The sequence below is a fragment of the Pholcus phalangioides genome, unplaced genomic scaffold (genome assembly GCF_987345545.1).
Source record: "Pholcus phalangioides strain wild (caught in Gottingen) unplaced genomic scaffold, Ppha-v1.0 ptg000010l_1, whole genome shotgun sequence".
NCBI classification, from domain to species: Eukaryota; Metazoa; Arthropoda; class Arachnida; order Araneae; family Pholcidae; genus Pholcus; species Pholcus phalangioides.
This window is the reverse complement of record NW_028301603.1, coordinates 10,947,341-10,971,550: the sequence shown is the minus strand read 5'-3', so window position 1 is coordinate 10,971,550 and position 24,210 is coordinate 10,947,341. Positions and strand designations below refer to the sequence as shown.

At 33.6% G+C, this 24,210-nt stretch overlaps 1 protein-coding gene across 1 annotated transcript in view; it reads left to right on the top strand.

Moving 5' to 3' along the window:
• Nucleotides 1-24,210, top strand: part of LOC149080912 (MAM and LDL-receptor class A domain-containing protein 1-like) — a 168,446-nt gene that overhangs the window by 142,195 nt on the left and 2,041 nt on the right. Inside the window, exons 75-88 of the mRNA XM_089237599.1 lie at nt 1,124-1,292; nt 1,515-1,640; nt 1,755-1,907; nt 3,621-3,766; nt 6,465-6,666; nt 8,433-8,579; nt 10,554-10,577; nt 10,735-10,914; nt 15,141-15,269; nt 16,764-16,830; nt 20,487-20,557; nt 23,052-23,145; nt 23,249-23,309; nt 23,488-23,535. Coding sequence (XP_089093725.1) covers nt 1,124-1,292; nt 1,515-1,640; nt 1,755-1,907; nt 3,621-3,766; nt 6,465-6,666; nt 8,433-8,579; nt 10,554-10,577; nt 10,735-10,914; nt 15,141-15,269; nt 16,764-16,830; nt 20,487-20,557; nt 23,052-23,145; nt 23,249-23,309; nt 23,488-23,535 — 1,617 coding nt within the window. The remainder of the gene's footprint in view (nt 1-1,123; nt 1,293-1,514; nt 1,641-1,754; nt 1,908-3,620; nt 3,767-6,464; nt 6,667-8,432; nt 8,580-10,553; nt 10,578-10,734; nt 10,915-15,140; nt 15,270-16,763; nt 16,831-20,486; nt 20,558-23,051; nt 23,146-23,248; nt 23,310-23,487; nt 23,536-24,210) is intronic.

Here is a 24,210-nt window from a genome sequence, read left to right as displayed (position 1 = left end):
CGTTGTCCTGGGAATTTTTTTATTGGTAGACCAGCTAGCATTCACATTTCAAAACCAGTATTAACGAAATGACTAGCAAAGTGGTACTATGTTAAAAAAGTTCAGAGACTTGTTTTATTACTGAAGAATAAATACAGATAGAACCTGTTTATTTGGTGTTTCCTTCAAAGCAATCACATGTGACCCGGTGCATTGCATGATAGAGCATCCATGACTTGGCCTTCGATTTGATTTCAGGTGTGAAACCCTTCTGGTGTCAGATTACCTGTCGAAACATCACATTCCGATACTTTCCTTTCACAACCAACTTATTCTCCCGATCTTACCCCTTGCGACTTGTTCCTTGGATGAAGAATTTGCTTAAGGGGCATGATTCTCAGGTTCTGAGGAAGTGCAGCGAGCAGGGGCGAAGGTACTGGACGAAGTGACAAAAAAGAGCTCGCAATTTGTATTTACATCTTTGTATGAATAGTGGGAAAAATGCATAATTGCACAGGGTAGTTACTTCAAAGGAAACACTAAATAAACAGGTTTTAAATGTATTCATTCTCCCATAATAAAATAAGCCTCTGAACTTTTTGAACATAGTAGTATGCTAACCAGTAGTTGATAGACTACTGTGGATAGTGTGTTCACACTTTTTTTCAGGGCTGCACAGATTTTAAGAGCATTATCATCACCTATTCAAAATTAATGCAAAGAGTGTCGTACATTGAAAAACAAAAGTTTAACACATGGGAAAGATGCTTATTAAAAACTTAATCTGTGCAAGCAGTAGTATAGAACAGAGCAATAACTGTCGAGACAATTTTGATGCCTCATGCTTAAAAAAATTCACTGATATGATACACTTGAATTGAAAAAGTAGCCAGACGTAAAACCAATAAGTTTACACCATCCAAATCTTCTGTATAGATGAAAAAAAATATATAGTTTTGTGCATTTCTGAGAATTACGCTGAGTAATCTTGTCCCAAGTATTTGTGTTAGACTATCATGCAGCTGTTAAATGTAAAGACAATTTTTTAAAGTAATTTATATTTAACTTGAGGAGTGCCATTTACAGCAGCATGGTTTCTGTATAATGTAGGACAAAATAAATATGTATTTGAATGTCATTCTAGTACGTTTATCTTTGGGAAACATCTGGTGATCAAGGGAAACAATGGAATAAAGCAGATGTCAAAGTAGGCATGCACGACCATTTTGCTATTGTTATCGAATCTGTGTATGGCCAGCGTTCAGCATCCACTATAGCGGTTGATGATTTGGAATTTGTCACTTGTGCCAGCTGTAAGTCACTCTTTGTTGTTATTCAATTAATAGCAATTTATATATATTTTCCATTCCTAGTTATTATTGTTAATGGTAGATCGGAATATGATAAATGAAGCATTGACTTCATCATTAGCTTATAATTTTGATGATATAGACTTTGTGACTTTTTTTTATCATTTGTGAGCCTGATTATTATATAGTATTTTCTGCAGAAAATAAAAATATAATTTCGTACAGCTCACCCACCAGTAGAATGCACTTCAACCCAATGGATGTGTAAAGACAAGACGAAATGCATAAACATTTGGGATCACTGTAATGGCCAATCAGATTGTGAAGATAATTCGGATGAAGCGTCATGTAGTAAGTAATTTGTTTTCCTTTTTTTTTCTCTGCCAAGTATTTTTCTTCATAAACCAATACAGAAAACCTGTTTTCTTTCAATACCAAATTATCTGAAACTTTTTTTCTCCCCAGTACCACAAACAGGAGACTGTGATTTTGATTCAAATGACTGGATGTCAAAATGCAAATGGACATCGAAGCAGTTGGATTTTGAATGGTCCAGAGCCAATGCTTCTCGCAGCAAAACCACCGGCCCACCAAGACATCATCACCCAAGACGTCAAGGTACACTTAAAATATGATAAATGATAGTCTCAATCTTTTCAGGAGTGTTTGATTGGTCATCCCCCTTCCCTATACGTACTACTACTTAACTTGCAACTCGTAAACATTCCTCTGGGGGATTTTTTATGAATTAGTGTATGCTGGAACATGAGTTCTGCGTAACCCTAGCATATTTATGCATGTTTCGTGTTCTAGTGTTGCTCAATTCTCATTGATATTTTAAATTCTCATTGATATTTTAAATTCTCATTGATATTTTAAATTCTCATTGATATTTTAAATTCTCATTGATATTTTAAATTCTCATTGATATTTTAAATTCTCATTGATATTTTAAATTCTCATTGATATTTTAAATTCTCATTGATATTTTAAATTCTCATTGATATTTTAAATTCTCATTGATATTTTAAATTCTCATTGATATTTTAAATTCTCATTGATGTTGTCTGAAATTCTCTCTGATGTTGTCTGAAATTCTCTCTGATGTAAAATGTCTGAAATTCTCTCTGATGTAAATGTCTGAAATTCTCTCGTTGATGTAAATTGTCTGAAATTCTCTCATTCATGTTTTCTGAAATTCTCTAATTAATGTTTTCTGTAATTCTCTAATTAATGTTTTCTGAAATTCTCTAATTAATGTTTTCTGAAATTCTCTAATTAATGTTTGAAATTCTCTAATTAATGTTTGAAATTCTTTCATTGATATTGTCTGAAATTCTTTCATTGATATTGTCTGAAATTCCCTCATTGATGTTGTCTGAAATTATCTCACTGATTTTGTCTGAAATTATCTCACTGATTTTGTCTGAAATTCTCTCACTGATTTTGTCTGAAATTCTCTCATTGATGTTCATGAAGTTAAAAAATAACTTAGCAAGTGCAAATCAAATGTGCAACAATGATGCCTTCAGGTAATGAGTTTGGTTGAGGCAGCAACAATATATCTTAACTCATTAGAAATAATGTAAATAAGCAAACTTTGATAGAAAAAAAAATAAAAAACTTTGTAATACAGCTGCATATGGGCTCGGCAGCTCAGGTCGATAAGGTACTCGCCTATTGTATTAAAAGATATTATATCCTATTCGTTCTTGTCAGAATCTTTCCTGATATAGAAGTGCACCAGAATTGATGGCAACAGGACCATATAAAAATATTACTACTGTAGGAAGTCCCCCACCAAGGGGTTAGCGCACCAATTTCTCAGTGAGACATATGGGGAAAAATAAATACAGAACGCTGCAGTTTTTATTTATCAAAAAACTTTAGGTACCAATCAAATTAGTCATTGTCTGGAGAAAATGATTGTAGTGTAACAAAAATGATCAGATACAGCTGAAAAGCAAACATTATCTATGAGTGTCTGTTAAATTTACATTCAATTATCGATATATGTAATACTGGACCACTGGACCCTTACATATTGATGTACATTTTATTATCTGGAAATTTCTATTTACGGATGTAAGGATCAACGGTGCCAGGTAATTGAGATTCTCTCGTAGTTACATCTCAAAGATGAACAATAACTGTATCTAACCCTTTTCCTTGAGAAATGTTCATTCTTCAAAATCAAGTTCTCATATATTATGAAGTTATTGACTATCACAGCAGGCAGATGATAAAAAATTATAAATGAAATAAATTTTTTTCTGCTTGTCTGGTATTTTTTTATCAAACTATTTTTTCTATTATTTTTTCCCCTTATAGGCTATTACTTATTCATCGACAGCTCAAAGCAAATGAAAGGTGAAAGAGCGGCAGTTGCAACTCCATCATTTAAAGCCAGTCAAGGAAAATGTCATTTAAGATTCTGGTATTACATGAAAGGCTCAGAGAGTCTTGGGAAATTGACAGTTAGTATAAAATATGTTTATAAGATTATGTACTTCAATGCTCTCTGAATGTTTAAAGTTTCTCTCATGACTGAAAACAATCAATCATGAAATTTTGAATTTTTGCTTTGATCTGTACTGAAAGGGATGCATGGCATGGTCTTGTAACTTTCATTCCCAGTGTTTAATTTGTTGAAGGCTCAAGGCTTTGCGACCATTTCAATAGAGAAAACGAACATTTTTGCTGCAAATTGACACACAAGTTTCATGGCACAAAATATAATTAATGGAGTATATTTTACAAAATGAACTGTTACAGAGGCGTTCGCAAAATTTTCTCGGGGGGGGGGGGGGGGGGTTCAATTTTTTTTCCTCTCGGGGGGGGGGGTTATGATTTTCCTTGCAAAATAGCACTATAATCGTGGCTTGACGGGGGGGGGGGGTTAGAACACCAAACCCCACTTTGCGTACGCCAATGGACTGCTATGTATTTGGGATTTCGATTATGACTTTCCATAGTTTGACCCCATTATTCCGCTTGAGGATGATGGAACCTTCAAAATCATTTTCTCTTCACCTGACAATTTATGAGACAGTAAAAATAGTATTTTTACAGCAAATCAATAGCTAAGAGCGGGCCAATAATGCAGGGCAATCTTTCAGCCTTCTGGAAAGATAGATGTGCAAGATGGTTACCATTCATGGGCCACACATTAGTGTACTATGTTGTGGGGATTGATATATATATATATATATATATATATATGGGCATATCGATTCTGACTTTCCATAATTTGACCCCATTATTCCGCTTGAGGATGATGGAACCTTCAAAATCATTTTCTCTTCACCTGACAATTTATGAGACAGTAAAAATAGTATTTTTACAGCAAATCAATAGCTAAGAGTGGGCCAATAATGCAGGGCAATCTTTCAGCCTTCTGGAAAGATAGATGTGCAAGATGGCTACCACACATTAGTGTACTATGTTGTGGGGATTGATATATATATATGGGCATATCGCTGAGAGGCTTCTTGGTGCATTGGGAATCTCAGATGACTTTGCATAACGATCAATACTAATTGTGTTCAGCTTCTAATGATCTCAATACAGCAGAACTTTGGTTAACAAGCTTAATTTGTTCCGCCAATGTGCTCGTTATTTGAATCAAACTTCCCCATAGGAAATAATGGAAATTTGTATAATTCGTTCCACAATTATTCATTCACATAAAAATGACTAATAAAAACGAAATTCAATCAATAATTAAACACAATAATATAATAAATGATCAATGAAATATATATATAATATAATAACACCTAAATTAACGTGCGATAAGATAATGTGTTTACAAATTATACTTACTCTAATCGACGAGAGAGAGGGAGAGATCGTTTAGGACAATTCACGGGCTCTGTTGCTTGCAAACTTATTCCTTTTGTGCAAATTTGAAAAGGAACAGATGACACTTTCTTTTGCCTCCTGTTTAGAATTTCTCAGAAATGGGAAATTGCATTGCCATTGGACAGATTCATTGCTCACTTTGCTTCAGCTTTATTTGATTGGTTCTTCTTTCTTACAAAATTTTGCTCAGATTCCCACATTCTATACATTTCTTTAATCTCATTTGAAAAGTGAAAGACTTCTTTCCTCACTTCTCTCTTCCTCAGACGAGATACTGTCCATAAATGCTTACTGTTGCATGCAAAGGAGATCCACCAGTTTATCTACAGTCAAGTCCTAGCCATGTTCTTCCACTATTTCTTCATTATTATCCTCATGCACCTCCAGTCCCTTCCCCAAGGACACAATCTTCTTGACAAATGTTGGCTCCTATTCATGAGCTAGCCCATCAAAGTCACCTTCAATAATGCAATCAGCCCAAAGTTTTCTCCAAGCAGAATAAAAAACTTCAAGCACACATATTGGTGGTTACGATGCTACATCTAGTTTCGTATCGTAAACAGTCACGCTCGCATGTGTGTTCATTTGTTGAGGGAGGCACACTAACTGAAGATTGTAGGGGAAAATACTACCCCACAATTCCACGGTACGTGAGTGGGCAAAAGTGAAAAACCATCAACTCAGTTGTGATAACGTGCAAGTTGATTCACAATGCCCAAAATTTTTGTTTGTAATAGGAATCATTGCTCATTAACCGAGTCAAGATTTGTTTAAAATTTTTGCTCGTTATGCAAATTGCTTGTTAACCCAAATCACTCCTTAACCAAAGTTCCACTGTACATTGCTTGACCTGGGAGCCCCATGATGATATTATGAGGGCCTTGCTATCATGGGTAGAAGCTGGCTCCATTAGGCAAACAGGCCAGATTTTATTCAACCCTGCTGGGAAGGAGGGGCATTATCAAAACTTGGGTCAAATTTTTTCTCTTAAAAAACTGACCTGTGTATAAGCAGGCTTGACTAATACAGGAACCAATTTTTTTAAATAAAATTACTTGGTGTAGTGTTTGTATAAAACTTATTTTATACAAAGTGAAAACTTATTTGCATATTAAAAAACACACAGAAAATGAGAAGCAAACTATTCAAGTTTTAATTACTGAATGGGCAATGGCTCCTGTTCACAGCTGAAGGTGAAGCCTATCAGTGTGTGGCAATATATACAACTGAAAGGTTGTGTTGGAAATTATTAAAGAATTAGACTAATAATCGTTTCTGAACTAAATATTTAAAATATGTCTGTTTCTTCAGGTACTGGCAGAATCTGCAGATGGTCAAGCTATACCCATGTGGGTGAAAGCAGGCCCCCAGGAAGAAAAGTGGCTGTACGGTTACGCCATGGTTGGAAGCAGCCAAGATTATAGCATAATATTCGAAGGAACAATCGGTGGTGATGATAATACCGATATTGCCATTGACGATGTGTCATTCACTAGTGGCTGTGCTGAAGGAGGTAACAGATTTTTTCAAGTAAAATTATGACATTGATAACAAGATTTCCCTCTTATAGATCATCTGATATCGAGAGACAGGTTATATGCTATGCAAAGTTCCAAACTATTACCACAGTTTTAACCATAAATGCATAAAAAATGTTTTATTGAATCCTTATTTCTGAACATACGAAGCATTGATAATGAATTATCTGAAAAATAATGTAGATTTTTTTTCAATCACTGTTATATTTCCTCTAATGTGATATGACAATATGATATTACTTATTTATACATATTAATATACATACATATTAAGAAGAATCCTGCTAAATCTGAGCTTAATTTTTTGGGATTGGGATTTTTTCAGATTAGTGGAAAGTTAGGATTACCTGGATAAATTTTACAAACATGATTGTTTCTTAAAAAAATTGATGACAGCGGTTATCCTGTGGTGTTAGATGAAAGCTACATCAAGAACACTCATGAGAACCATCGGCTTAAATCAAGAGCATGTACAGCGCTCCATTTGAGATGGGAAGTGGGGTGTGTCTGGTCTTCAAAGGTCTCTTTGGTCATGAGGGACCACATGACAAAATTTAATTGCACTTAACATCAGTTGTGGCCAATTTTTAGTAGGGAAGGGCATTCCTTAAATAGTGATGCCCAAGATGGCCCTGTACCAGTGCCGTCTTAACGCATGGGCCCACCCGGACACAGCCCAGATACCTCGAGAGAAGGGGGGCCTCAGAAAAACAAGTAGTTTAATTTTTCGGAAATTGGCCAGATAAGGCCTTAGAAATATCACTTGGCCTGGGGGCCCATGATGCTTTTAAGACGGCCCTGCCCTGTACATGCATATATGATGGGTTCTTCCTTTATTCTTTTCCATGCACCTTCTATGAGTTGTTCAGATTAACAGGGTGTGGATTAGCAACTACAAAAATTTCAATTACGAAATTAAACATAAACTATGAATTTTCATAACTAGTTTCTCTGCATTTATCACTGATAGTGATATCGCTCAATAAATTGCATTACAATGTCTCTGCTATCTGTTGTTAATAGATAGCAGACTTAAGACAAAATATTTAGAGCAGAACATGTTTACAATTTAGGGAGAAGCTGCACTCACATGCTGTACATGATATACTCAAAAACTGCACAGGTTTTTAAGTATTTAATTTTTTTTGACTCACTTTGTATGTATACACAGTGAACACTCATTACTGGAGACATGTCTCAGTAATTTTTGTCTATGCAATCAAATGTCCATAATAAACAATGTACATATTTTAACAGTGTTGTAACAGAATGGAAAAGGATGGCAAAATCTTACAGCTAATTTGAATATTCTTGGTGTTAATTTGTCACATATATCCATCAATGAGACAGAACATATACTGTTACTCTGTTATACCATCTTTAGAACCTGATTGTACTGAAAACAATACTATAACATTCTTTTATTTGATTAACCCGCCCTTCACTGCAAAAAAAAAAAATTTACAAAAAATCTTTTTTTTTGGGAATATTTTCCGTATTATCTGCTGAGATATAGGCACTAATATAGGTTCTTAACATTAATGGTCCATAGAGGAAGATGGAGAAAAACAACAGGAGGTGCTCATGAAATGGGGGAAATGCATAATATAGTGAGTGTTCATTGGGTGTATATTTAACACTGTGTGAAAAGGAGATATTCTAGAAAAACCTCTGATTTTTGGCTTTGATCATACTTATGCTATTTGTTTTTAACTTTTCCTTTTTAATTTCCCCAAAAAAGGCACTGCTGTCGTCCCAACTGGTAAACCAGCTTTCTGTACAGATCAAGAGTTCATGTGTCGTACAGGAACTGAGTGTGTGCCTAAAAGCTGGCAATGTGATTGTCGAAGAGATTGTAGTGATGGTAGTGATGAAACCGATTGCGAAGGTAAATACAGTGTAATTTCCTATATTTTGTGTGAGTTTATTCTGTACGTAATCAAATTTTTGCTCATAGTTTGTCAGATAAATGATTTATCAGACAGTGAATTTAAATATTGTTAGAAAAAAAAATATGAGATGATCAAACGAAGCTTGTTTAAGTCGATCTGTTCAGGAAAAACAAAAAGTATATATCTTCTGAAGTTTATATCTTTTCTGGAGCAAAACTTAAAGTAAAGCAATATATGGAGAATTTGACACGCAAAAATCCAAGTCTCAGGTTTGTTATGATGAGGTTATGATTACCACAGTTTTCAACCTTGAAGGGCAGAGGACTCTTGTTGAAGAGTTTTATTCTAACGAGACTTACTTCATTTGAATGCAAAATCTTGTACAGGGTGTCCCGTAAGTTTTAATGCAGCCTTTATCTCATCAACTGTTCGTCATGAAGGTAGGGTTCGAACTTAAAAAACAAAGCTCAAAATGTACTCGGTAATTACTCTGTATAAGTTTCGAGAGCTCGTTGTAAAATAAAAAAATTGGAATTTTATATGGTTTTGTCTGTCCTACAACTTCCAATTAGAAAGTTGTTGCAGTGTCTGTCGTGAGGAGAGAAAAAAAATTCCATGTTTCCAAGTGCAATATTCACTGAGATATTTGAATTCAAGAATTGGACAAAAGTTAGGAAAGACCAGCATAAATAAGGAAAAAAAGGAGCGTTGTCCGTTAATTTATGTTGCTCTTCCACAACTTTTCTCCATTTTTTGAATTCAAATATCTCAGTGAATGTTGCACTTAAAAACATTTTTTTAATAAACATAATAAATTTTTTTAATTGCACATAACAAATTTTTTCTATTGGCCTCAGGAGAGACAGGGTATCAACTTTCTAACTGGAAGTTAGAGGATAGGGAGGACCATATAAACATTTAGATACTCTGTGCTCTTGAAACAGGCACAGAGTGATTTTTGAAAAACTTTTGAGCCTTTTTTTTTTAAATTGGAACCATGCCACTATGACGAATGGTTGATGATATAAATGCTGCATTAGGGCTCACAGCACACCCTGTATAATGATAATCGCCTGTAATGATATTACTCGGGAGCGGTAGCCCGATCGATACGATGCTTGCCTAAAGTGCCAAAGGGTGTTTAGAGGTGTCGCGAGTTCGATACCCGGTTCGTCCTTGTCAGAAAACTTTCCTGACACAGGGGTACAACAAAAAACGGCGACTTGACCGCAGCAAAAAATTGCTACCGCAGGGAGTCCCCCATCGAGGGGTTAGTGCACCAACCTCTCGATGAGTATAAAAAACAAGCCTGCCGTTCGGAATCGGCAATAAATTGTAGGTCCCGGTCTAATTAGCCCTCGTGTGCAGAAAATGACCGTGGTGTGACAAAAATGATCAAATGATATTACTCTGTGGTCTTGATACACTTTTTGTAGTGTTAATATGTCGACAAATACAAATGCCTCAACAGACAGAATGCCCCTAAAAAATATGGATGCCAAATATATATCTAAACTATATAAAAAATACAGAAACGCAATGAGAACAATAAAAAACCAAAAAATATAAATATAATGCTCATAAAAAAATTATGGTTGTCTCATCTAAGTATGGATACCTTCTCGATTTATCCCAATATGCTTATCGGGTCCCCATATGTTTATCTCGATTTATCCAATATGTTTACATTCCATTCTATAATAATATGCTTCTTTCTCCCATCCCTTGAGTATTGTTATATATGAGTTTTACTGTATATTTTTTTGGTTGAATTCTGCTGAACCCAATGTATGTGCTATGTCATTCACCTCAATATATCTGTTAAAACAGGTTTCATTTGATCGCCCATGTATTCGACATATTTGTATAAATTTCTATATCTTGTACGTAATGCTATGTATTCTACTCTATGTATCATATTATTTCTACCATATTATTTATATTGGAATTTTTTTTTGGCTTTTGTTTAGGTACAACATGTGCTTCAACGAGCGGTGAGTGCTGCTATTGCTTCTTGCAGTTATTCATTTGATTCCAAATGTTAAATTTCCCTTTAATGCACAACCATTATGACAGCATAAAGTTTTGAAAATAATAATAAATGGTAATGTATTTAACTGAGAATTTTGAACTTTGTTTCTTGGTCTGCAGGTCCCAGAGAAGAAACCACCACACCCAGCATGACCAGTCCGAGACCTACCTTGAATCCTAATCACGACTGTGACCCAGGATGGACACCATGTGCAAACTCCGATAAGTGCATACCTATTATCTATCTTTGTGACAGTGTTGAAGATTGCCCTGGTGGTACTGATGAAAAGTATCACTGCAGTAAGTTTTTCTTCATATCTTTATGTTTGTTATGTTACTATGAAAAGATAGATTATGTAAGCTCCAAAGTTCTGCATCAGCCATCCCATGACCCAATCTGCCTCCACTTGATTTTAATTAGTTGGGATCTTTTTAAAATGGAAATATCCCCCACCTCATAATTTTTTAGCAAATTTCCCCATTCACTTTGATATGCTCGTTACTATTTTTAAAGCAAATTTTTCATCCATAATATGTTTAGCTCTCCTTTAGCACTAAATTTCTTGTCCATTTTAATGTATTATTATTATGGTAAATTTGATAAATCCATAAATATGCATAATCACCGATCGTCCCTGCAAGTTTGATAAATTTCTCTACATTTATTACTTTTATCGGCGATTATGCATAATTCCAAAATGAAGTTTATGAGTTTAATAAATGAGAGGCTCAGAAAAGAGTGAAAGGATGCAAGTGATCAATGAGGTGGCATTTTCAGCCACTTCGTTGGGCAATTTGCATGTTGTGGCCTTTGCATTTTTATTTGTATCAAAATCTAGTTTCAAGAAAATCACTTTCAAAGTTGGTCTATTACACATAAGTCTATGCAGTAGTCAAACTAGTGGGTACTAGAAAGCATCCTTAGCATATAGAAAGGGCCTGTCTGTCTGCAAGTAGTTAGATGTTGGGTAAATGAGATTTTTTAAATACTCAACTCAATTTTTCAAATTTTGTGACTTGCATCCCTTTGCTTCTGACCCCATCAAGTATGGAAATAATTATTACCTCTCCATTTAATGCATTTATTTTGTCTGTAGGTGATGCGTGTAATACACATATTTTGCTATAAAAATTGAATTAAATGAAAATAAGTGTTAAAAAGATGAAAATTATTTGTCTTGTAATGTTGGCATTCTTCATATGTATCAACATGTGGAAACAAAACCAACATTACCAAATGAATTAATCATCTGAAATGATTTCTTTTACAATTTAATTATTTACAAATTTCTTCCTGTAAATTCAAGTAATTTCATTGGCAATTTATCATATTTACCATGGTGAATTGAGGATTATACATAAACAAGTGATGACAATAAATGAGATGAATTCATAATATATGAACAAAATTTATTAAATTTACCGAAATGGTCAGTGATTATGCGTAATCATCAGATTTATCACATTTACTGTAACGTAATCATTGCTTGTAGTTGTATAATCATTCCCCCATCTACAGGGGGTGATAACTTATCGTGGCCTAGAGTTCTTGATAAATGAAAGGAAATACGAATTTCACTCGCAGTAGAATGAAAAACTTGACATCTATATACTGTGTATAAAATTGATTTTCGGTGTGTATGTTCTCTATATAAATCTACAATGTGTATCAAATTTTGTATGTGTACAAAACAGGCCTCAACTTAAATGAGAGGCTATTTTAAAAGTTCGTCAGAGGTGGGCAAATGCCTGATAGGGTCAAAAAACTGTCAGCAACAATGACTTTTGGAATGTCTTCTTTGGTTACCTTAGTTCCCAAACAACAGTTTGACTTTTTAAATGTTCACAGTGTACGAAGAAAACCCAGGCAGTGTGCCAGGTGTGCTACTCTCATACAGAATGTCAGATTCACAATTTCTTTCGAAAGTATAAGGAAATTTATTTGAATTTTAAAAAAAGTCATGAGAAAGAAATTGGTAAATTGGGGGGGGAGGACCCAAAAAAAAATTTGAAAAGGTTTTCACAAAAAAAATTCGGCAGGAGGAAAGGATTCCCCCTCCGATGGTGAACATTGCTATTACAGAGAGGCTTGGTTCCAAGGTTAGCACGTGTGACCTTTGTGATGCAGAGGATGTAAAGCCTATATAGCATTTCTTACCACGTTATTAGTAACATGCGTGTTGCAAAGAATTGAAGTAATTTTTTTTTGTAATTCATTGATTTTATTTCTGTCGGGCTGTTGCCACTAATCTTTTTAATTGAATTTGCGGATTTAAAAAAAAGAAAAGCTGTTTAAGATAGAGAAGATATACGCAAAGAATTTGAAAGAAAAGTTTTCAAAAGTTTTTATAAATATTTTTTATTTCCATCTAATTTATGTCTATCCTTACTTCCGTTTTTTGTAATACCCATGTTACAAATGCTATGTAGGCTCGACATCCATTGTAGGCTCCTATGAGTGTAGGTACGCATGTAGAAATTTTATAGTGTAACAGATGAGCTGTTTACAAGTATGTACAGTAGTACTCTTTCCCCAGAGCCTCGTGAAGATTAAGATTATTGGGAGAAGGAAACTCTTTTGAGGGCATATACTATCCCTGGCAGAGAGTGTTTGTTCACCCGCGAAAACACTATCAATGCTACATTTAAAATGCAAAAAAACAAAATTAAAAAATAATTTTTTTCTAGTGAAAAATTGTATTAAAAAAATCATTCTGAATTTTGAATAAATGAAAAATCATAATTTTATTACAATTTGACCATAAAAATCAATTTATAAACTTGTAGCACCCGGGAAAAAAACATTTTATCACCTCCGTTTTTAGGAAAAAAGTGATTGATCACTATATTTCGAACAAATGTGTTGACTTGAATTATGCAAATTAAACTGTTCACGCAAGCACAAAATAACCAGACATAGTGATAGATATATCTTCTTCCATAAGATATATTTCTCATGATTTTAAAAAACGGATATTTTCCATATTCAAAGATGAAATTTCCTCAAAGGGAGGTTGCAAGAATCTTCAGCTGTGCTCAAAGTATGGTGTGCCGTCTTTGGATGAAATATGGGAGGACTGGTGATGTAGAAAATTTTGCCTCAATCTGGTCACCCTTGTAGTACCACAAAGAGAGACGGTAGAAAACTGATTGCAATTGCCATCTTGAAACAGCTGATTGCAGAGTGAGTGAAGTACAGTATTCGTGTCTGCAACCATATGCAATCGTTTGCAAGGAAAAGGATTCAGGTATTGCAAATCAACTCCTTAACCTCATTTAACTTGGCAGTGGAAGAGGCCTCAGTTGCTATGGTGTAGAAACCACATCCACTGGGGTGTGAATGATTGGAATAATGTCGTTTTCAGTGATGAGTCAAAAATCTCCTGAAGTAGCTACAATAAATTTGTCTGGAGAAGAACAGGAGAAAAGTTTAAAGATGAGTGCATTGATAAAAGAACTAAATTTTGTCGCTCGTTTACCATGTGGAATTGCATGACAGCTGACGGATTAGGGGAATTGGGCATCGTGAAACGTACAGTTAACTCAGAAGTCTACATGGACATTCTTGAAAACTTTTTGATTCCCAGTGTTGACAATTGGTTTGAGGATTCGACTGACTTCTTACATTTCAAGACGGCAATGCCTCTTGTCACCACAGTAAAAAGTTGAGAAGTATCTAAGAAGTTCTCTCTAACATTTCAACGATGGACTGTCCTGCCAACAGATATAACTCAATCGAAAATGTTTGGTACCAGTTGAAGAAGAGGGTAGACTCCAAAAAGCCTAATAACATTATGGAACTGAAGCAAGCAATTAGAGACTGCTGAGAAGAAATTTCTCCATCGTACTGTGAACAATTTATTGCTTCTATGCCCCAAAGGATGAAAGCGTCATCCGAGTTACAAAATATTAAGTTTCTTATTTTAGATCCCATATAGTCTATCTCCTTTTCCTCAAAACTGAGGTGATCACATTTTTTTTCTCGGGTGTTACAACTTTATAAATTGATTTTTATGGTCAAATTATAATAAATTTATGATTTTTTTTATTTATTCTAAATTCATAATGTTTGATTTAAAAAAAAATTTCACTCAAAAAAAATTTAATTTTGTTTTTTGCATTTTAAACGTAGCATTGATAGTGTTTTCGTGGGTGAATGAACACTTTCTGTCAGGGGTAGTAATCATAGTGATGCTTTGTATTGAAGGAAAATAGAGAATTTCCATGTTTGAAGCCTCCTATGCACCACACCGACCATCACAGTAGTAATTAAAATAAAACTTTGAAACCCTCTCTTTCAAATGCTTTAAGCTGTTTGTCTTTATCTTTGATAGTTTTTAATTTCTTTTTTCAAAAGGGCTCAAGACCATGTATATTGATACATTCGTCACACTCCTACAAATTTTATTTTGCAAAGCTATGAAGACTGCTTTCAAAATTCTCAATTTGTAGCAAAGAAGCATAAATTGTAAATACTAAATTAGTAATGACTTGATTGAAAATAATTCTTACATTTTCTCTTACAGATGATGAGGTTTGCGATCCTGAATACTATTATTGTGGAGGCTACGAAGATTCTATGTGTATCCACAGGTCAAAACTTTGTGACAATCATAACGATTGTTTTGACGGATCCGATGAAGTTCTTTGTGATGGTAAGGGAGAGTTAATGTTTCTCTAATCATGCAAAAAGTTAAGGATACTAGATACAAAGATAGCCATTCCAGTATGAAGTTTTTCTGTTTACAAAATCACAAGTTCACTATTCAAATGCAAATTTGTCATGTGGAAGAACAGTCCTCGAGTTAAATTTATTAGAAAATTGATTTGTGTTTAGTGTTACCAGATTCTGGAATCCAAAAATATGGACTTGTCCCATAACTATACTGGCAAAGACATATAGGTGTTTTGAGAGATTTTAGAACAAGGATTTGCAAAATTTTTGTTTATATATGGCACCTTTGGAAATTTATAACATCTTGTGGCTTGATCTTGAATCATTTTTGGAGTACTTATGCTAATTTGCTATGACACACTGGGTAATAATCACAGCTCAATCACTAAATTAAATAAATTTTATCATTAATCCATTTGTACCCCACTGAATGCATTTTAGTACAGCAAGGATTTAACTTTGCATAATATTTTAGCCCTGCTAGTTGTATATATATTTTAACACATGTAAATCACAACCCTACTCTGAGATCGGCATCAAAAAAGTTCTCGAGAAGTCATTCCTGGTTTAGAAATTAACTCTTGAAATTGATGTATTTTATTATCCCATGGGTACTTTTGTGTTTCCCACTTTATATTATCAATATTATATTGTTATTTTTATGCAAAGTTTCTTTTGTAATCGATTATTTACATTACAGTTTAATGAAACTGACACAATTCAGTTTCATTGAACTTTTTCAAATAAGTCATCATATTTTTTGAAGTGAGTTTCAATAATTTTATGACTTTCAAATAAGTCATAATAAAATTGACACTCGTTGTCCAGTGTCATACTTCCTGTGTTGATGCATTTAAAAAATACCTTGGAATTTTCTTAATTGGTGCAATTTCAATAAAATATATTCCCAATATCGAAACGGACACATCAAGAGTTGGGCATAAACAGGTTTAAATATGTCATGACATCTCTTACAGTGCAGTGTTTACACATGGCACTGCTGCTAGGGGCCTCAAGTGCGGGGGAGGAAGGGGTGTCTCATGAAAGTGAGGTTTGATTAAAATTTTTGAGAGTGAGCATGTAAATGTAAATCAGCATTTATAGCCAGGTAGGGGACCTCAGAAAAATCATTTTGCCTGAGGGCCTGATGATGGTCTTGAGATGGCCCTGATCTGTTTCTGATCTGACGGTATCAATCCTTATGGCCTAGGTTGCAATAACACACAGTTCAAGAATCACATTTTTTAAAGCCTTAATTTTTAGTGCTGCCCTGTTTTTTTTTTTGAATGATGATTATCAGCAAAAAGAGGATTTTTCAAGGAAAGGGTCATATAACTGTTTAACATTAGGTCTCTGTGTAAAAGTGTGCACATAGAGCAATGTTGTTATACAAGCAAATGTTATGCCATCCTTCTTTTTTCAGAGAAATTTTTCGGACTGTGAATACAATTGCATTATTTTATTTTAATCATAGCATGTCGAACTGATTTCTGTCAGAACAATGGAAACTGTACTTTGACTGGAAGAGTACCAGTATGCAGGTGAGTATTCGGAAGTTATATTAACATACCATATATACCATAATTTTTTTTAAAAAGTTGGTGTTTATAGTATATTTTTATAAATGTTTAGTTTAATCTCTATTAAATTTTTACTAGCCTTGAGTTTAAGAATTCGCACATTTTTAACGAACTTCTCCGGTCCTGAATAGCATGATACAAATACAAATAAATACAAACGCAAGGCCACAATAGGCAAAATGCCCAATGGCTGAGAAAAAAATACCCATAACAGATAAGGATGCTATATATTTCTGAAAAAGAGTAAAACTGTATAGAGTTAAACTTAAATACAATTACACTGAAGACGCTGCCATTCATGTCATACAATAAAAATTTATCAATCAGGAAATGTTTTGATACAGTGAGATAAAATGCAGTAGAAGTCTGCTATACACAACAGCTCACTATTATGGGAAAAATTGTTATTAAAATCGACTTATTGTTAGAAGCAGTTAGGACTGGTCTGATCAATTGTTAATGGCAGTTAAAAATTTTAGTTTAGTTAGTCGACTCAATCAATCCAATTACAATTTTCATTAAAAGCGTGTAAATTAACTTTATTTACTTGACAAAACTGATTAGATGTCTTAAATGATGTTCGTCTTCGTACACATTTTAGATAAGTGACCATATTTAAATATTCTTAAATCAATAATTTCATCAAATATTTTGGGGATTATATATATACATAGGAAATGCAAGTCAATTAAACGAAAAATGAGGAGGATTTCAGTTCCAAATTGAGTTTGATTGGAGCATTAAAAGTAAAGCTTGAAATATATTGTGAAGTTTTGGTGTTCAGGAAACATGCCCCCCCCCCCCACCTTCTTTCCAGTATCATTTGGGAGTGAAACCCCCCTTTTAAATATTTCCTACACTTCTGTAGGAAACAAGCCACAGTATAAAAATGGAAAGTAGTTTCGACATCAGTGACTAACCTAAAATAATCAATTTTCTATAAAAAAAAAACCCTACAAGGTACGAGTTAAGAAATTCCAGGATATAACAAAATATATTAAGCATATTAAATTGCTTCATGGGGGCCGCCATGATTTCGTAATCTATTCCTATATCTCTTCATATCTAGAAAATAGGTGCTTGTGAAATGAAGTAAATATAATATTTTTGTAGCATCAATTAATATTATATAGTCACCAATATACCAAGTTTGTTTTACAAATGGTTAACGTTAAAAAATATTCAATTAAAATTTTATTAATCAATTAAAAATATTTTATTAACCACTTAAATACTTTCCCAGTCGATTCCCAGCCCTAGAAGCTACCTGCTAGGAATCTTCAATATTAGTCGTTGGCAATCAGTGGAAAATCACATGTTAGTAGCGATATTCTTGTTATAATAGACTTTTACTGTATTATGTATTTTATATAGTGAAATCCAGGCAATGATACTCTGAGGACCAAGAAAAAAATACTGTTTTCGAGAAATAATTGTTCTTTGAAAGGTAGCATTATCAACATGCATCACTATACTTCACTCATAGATGGCAGCACTGAAAATTTAAAAACATGGCACTAGATATGCACTCAGACCATTAGTATCTACACACACTTTCGGCACAACTCAGTCTGTAGTAAATTGCTTGCAGCGATAGACTGAAGTTGTGTTCGCATTGAGCCAATGAATGAATGAACATACATCACCAAATTTATGTTGTTGTTGTCATCTCCTCCAGTTGGTGTTGTTAATAAATAACTACAAATACTCTTTATAGTGGTTAATACCACTATAAAAAGTATTTGTAGTTATTTATTTGCCGCAAAAAATTGATAATTTATTACCTGATTGAAAATTTTTAGTTAATTTTTTTAAAAGTCTCTTCTCTTGCAAAGAGCAAGTAGACCTTCAACATGACACTTGAATTTTTCATTAAAATGAAAATGCAAGCATTCACTATCTTCACTTCAAAATATGAAAGAGAGATGGCAGCACCAGTCGAACAGAAAACCCGCATAACTTTGGCAATATAAATACGTTAGGGGCACACATACATTCAGCGCACACAGTCTGGCGTGCATCCATTTGTTAGAAATTCTGCTGAGGAATGTATACGAGGTGCATGTATGGTGAAGTACGAGTAGCAGCAGTTACATTTTTTTGTCCCTATAAAGGGGTTTACTCTATCACGATTTTATGTACTACTTAGAAAACAGTGATACAGACAACTTCATAAACACTTTTTGTAATCTGGTGGTTGTGAAATATGGATGTTATTAAACTCCCTCGGAAAAATAAAAACTGGTGACAAGTTAAAAAATATAGAACTTTTTCATACGAGATTAAAAAGAAAAATATTGTTGCAGCGGTTTCAAAATCGGAAAGAAAAAAAATTGTTATTGAGTGATTTGTCACATAGTAAAGCAGGGGTCTTCCACTTATGGCCCGTAGGCTACATTTGGCTCTCAGAGCAGTTTGTTGTGGCCCGCTGACCATTTTAGAAAATGGTTGAAGACATTGAAAGACAATTAATTCTAGAATTAATGAAAAATAATTTCAGAATTAATGAAAAATAATTTCGGAATTAATGAAAAATAATTTCGGAATTAATGAAAGAAGAAATTTCAGAATTAATGAAAGAAGAAATTTCAGAATTAATGAAAGAAGAAATTTCAGAATTAATGAAAGAAGAAATTTCAGAATTAATGAAAGGAATAATTCTAAAATAAATTGACAAAAATTTAGAATTTGCAAAAAAAATTAATTTCAGAATTTAAAAAAAAAATTAATTTCAGAATTTTTGAAAGATGTAATTCTAGAAATTCTGAAGCAAATAATTTCATAATTAGTGAAAAAAAACAACTTATGAATCAATGATAGAAATAATTTCATAATTTGTGATAGAAATTATTTCACATTTGATAAATGGGTAATTCCATAATTACTTTAAAAACAATTTCCAGATACATTTTTGAGAAGAAATAACTACAGAATTACAGAAATAAGTAATTACAGAATCATTTAAAGTGATTCCGGATCAAAATTATTAAAATTAATTAATTAAATGAATCAGTAATTAATCAGAAATGTTTTTTAAAATTGGTGAAAAAAAATATTTCAGATGGTATAAAAAAATAAGATAAATAATTTCAGAATTGAAGAAAAAAAATACACTTCAATTATTCATAGACCATGTTCACGTCATGGCCCCGTTCAATTAATATGCCATCATAAATTACATGAGAAACCCTTGTAAATTGGGGAGTGGGGTGGTTCTATCTCACAATTATAAATAACCTCAGTATGCAGTAATGAGTTGGTAGCCTGCAGGCTTCGTGAGTAATTTGAATTTGGCCCACGGCATCTGAAAGGCTGAAGATCTCTGTAGTAAAGGATATTATTATATTGAAAGGAGTTTGACACTAGACCAAGGCAGTCGTCAACAAGATTTAAAAAAAACTGTTGTTGTTGTGGGATTTATCATTCATATATCAAGTATCATTGTAGCAAGGTTTCACTGTATACACACTGTAATTATGCAGGAACGGAGGATTTATTCATTTTTATTGAACAACAGTCAATTCAATTACAAAACTTCACATGTTTCTCGCATGTTTTCAATCACATTAGTTGTTATTATCATTAAAATTCATGTGTTTGATTGATTTTAATTGTAGTTGCAATGCTGGCTACACAGAAAATCGATGTGCAAAGGTGTATGAGCCGCCTCTTCAAAAGACACTTGGAGGTGAGTCTGCAGTACTAACTTAAATTTCTTCAAGTTGTGTTACCTAAAGTTTTGCATCTGTCATACAGTAGAGTCTCTATAATCTCAGGTGGATAGGAACGAGGCCACCTCGGATTATTGAAAAACTCAAATTATCCAAAAAACAATAAAAAATGTTTTAAATGTTGGTTTTACTTAAAAAAAAGACAAGCAAAAGCAGTATTTGCACATACTTATTGTATATTTATTCTTGAATATGATATATAGATGGAATTTTCATTACTTAAAGAAACAACAGCATTTTTTTTTGTTTCAAAGCTGTGCGTCTTTTGTTAGCAGCAACGTCTAAACCAGGGGTCTTCAACTTTTCAAACGTTGCGTTGCCAAATTTAACTTTCCATGAAGCTTGAGGGCCTCCAAGTCATACCAGGGTATTCTCGGTTATTAAACAGGGTTCCCCAAACAATTCAACACTCTTATTTACTCTCTGTTTATTTGTTTCATTAAATTTAAATTAATTTATTTTCAAAATTTTCCTTCAATTGATTCTTTAATTAAATCTTTTGTGAGAGAATTCATTATTTCTTTCATTGAACCTGAAATTATTTTTTCACTAATTTTTTATTAATTATTTCTCTCAAAAATTAAGAATTTTTGAAAGATTTATGATTTATTACTTTTAAAAAAATTCTGAAATTACTCTTTACAGTACTGGAATTAACCTTAACAATTCTGAAATTACTCTTGAAAATTCTGTGATTAATTCTTTCAGTAATTCTGTGACTATTTTTTCATTAATTAGATTATCACATAAATTATTTTTTTAATAATTCTAAAATTGTTTCTTTAAGGTTTTTTATCATTTCTTCAAATTCTGTAACTATGTATAGGCTTTTTTTTAGGATGCTGAATTTGGCCTCTCGAAATATATAGCCAAAATTAAAGCAAGCCTCAAAAAGTGTTTTGGCTCTGGGTCCCCAGACTTTGTTACGATGGCCCTTTTAATGTACCATTACTATTGAATGAGGAAAGTATCTCACAGAGTTATATAAATAAAGCAATACAAACTTCAGTGGCCAGCTTTCTTTTGAATTTTTTTTTCAAATTCGTTTTTCTATGTAAAGTAGCTATTTTCTAAAAATGGTCGGCAGACCACAGGAAAAAGGCTCGGAGGGTCATGGGTTAAACACCCCTGATCTAAACCATTGCTTAAATGTAGTTAATGTAGAAACAAACTTTCTTTTACTTGCATTTTTTTAAGTAATTTTGTATTATATCTCACAGAGATTACAAACAGCACAGAATAGAGATCTTGTGATGCCATATGATAAATTAAAAATAATAAAATGTGAAAAGGGCACAAAGATGATAGAGTGATCAAGAAGAGTTGGAGGGTGGGGTTGATGGTGAACAACCCTGAGATATAGATAGCTTTCAACGATTTTAGGTAAGCAATTAAGAGACAATGCCATTGTCCACCATCAAAAAGGATCTATCAAAACTTGCTCCTCTTTCTCGACCCACGAAAGTTAAAATAGTCTACATCAGTGTTTCTTAAAATGAGTGTCGCCAATCTTTGTCAGAGGCGTTGTGCCCAGCTAGAGATGTTGATCTGTGTGCCTATTCATGCTTTGAAGTGGTTCTTTTATAAAGGAAAATATTGTTCCGGATAATTTTTCACAAGTCCTTGAAATAAGCAGAGGATGAAGCAATCTTCAGGATGTCACAAATTTATTTACAGAACAGCAATTTTTACTTGTATTTACAAGCAGAGATACGTGCTAACCAGATCAGAGTTCTCTTTGAAGCATTTAATCCAGCAACTCTTTCCCTCGCTCTAGTGATTGCTTTACTATTCATAGGTACGGTTGAAACTTTGAGATTCTATTTTACCGTTTCTAAGTTGGCGGCGTCACCGTACCGAGACCTTCTAGAAAAGCTACGAGCATATCTTGACATTTCCGATTTGGCAACAGGAGATTATTATCCCGAGGGGTTCTTCAAAAATTATGTTACCAATATTTTTCGTAATAATATCTACCAAACTATTCTTGAGAGCCACAGATGAATCATGAATGGGGCAAGGGAGCCGCGGCTGACATAAGTTTGAGAATCACTGGTTTATGTCCATTCATGGGAGTCTAATATTTTATTACACCTCTTACCCATTGCCTAGCCCCTTTAAAACAGAAATTACTATATAATATGCAAGTACGTACTACATAGTATTCCTGGGGAAAAAATAGAAACTGGAAGAAAATATAGAAGTAACAATAAGATCCTGTGAAGAAAATAGGAAAAACAATTTGGGTTCTTGGGGGGGAAAAAAAGAGAAAGAGGATTCTGGAGAAAAAAAATCAAAAATTTTCAGTAACGCAGATTACCCATAAACTCAAACTTTTGGGGCTCAGATATTCGACTCTACTGTATTAATTTTCACACTATGTCAGCTGCGCAAATCTGTCTTGAAAAATAATGAATATACTGTCAATTAAACAAAAAATGCCCATTACAGGTGCTAATGTTGCCTGGATTCCAGGAGTTGTAATCGCCACGATTCTAATCATCGCCATCGGCGTCACAGTCTGGTATAAAAGGAATACAAATGTGTAAGTTTCTAATCATTTTTATAATTCTGAGGGGGGTTTTTTTTTCAAAAAATTATCAGAAATTTTGTTTTTGTTATTTCTGATGGATTCGTTGTGTTTTCAGAGAACGGCAAAGACTGCCGCATGCTGTTGATAATCCAGTCTATGGGCTTCATCTTGAAAATGTAAGTGAAGTTCTTGGTAATTTTACAATGCGAGTCATCGAAATCATAAAAAAAACTCCATCAAGTGAAAAAAAAACTATTTTTAGAATTAATGTTTATTAACATGCAATTTCTATGTTCGTGAGATGTGTTGGTACCTCAATAGCACATCCACTAAATCGTATCTGTTGTGTTTCAGCTGAATTTCTCTGAAATCGGATCCCAGTCTCTGTCAGAGCGTGAAATGGTAAGTGCCACTTAAATCATAATTTATTTAGTTTTTATTTTCTTCTTGTGAGATGTTGTATCAGGGATGAGCGTTTTATACAGTCGAATTCTGTTATAATGGGATTCGACTGTATCAAATAAAATAGTTGCCAAGAGACAGGAGAAATCACTTTGTTATAGTAAAAATTTTGTTATAAAGGAATTCCAGATTTTTGCATTGTTCCTATGTAAGCAACTGATCTGAGGGATTAGAAAGTGTTTGTTAAAACAAGATTTTCACTATAACGGCATTTGTTAAAATGGGATTCGACATATTTATTACATCCTTTATATAATGTGAGATTTACAATTTTAAATATCTAGAAGCAATTAGCGGCACTACTAAAAGTTGCAGGACACACTGAATGGAAGTAATTTGTTTCAAATGCACATATTACTTGCATTATAATTTCATCCTTTAAAGCAGTGGTGCACAATCTCCAGCCGGCGGGCCAGATGGATCCCCTTGGTGGGATCCATTTGGCCCGCAAAAGGTGTTCTGGTAGAAAAGTATCGAGATACACACACAACACAATATAAATGCCTGGGTTAACCATGTTTTCTTCATAAAAATAAGGGAAATCGAAATCTATACAGGATAGAGCCAATTATTGCAAAAAAATTGTCTAATGCAAGTCAAATTACCAATTATTGC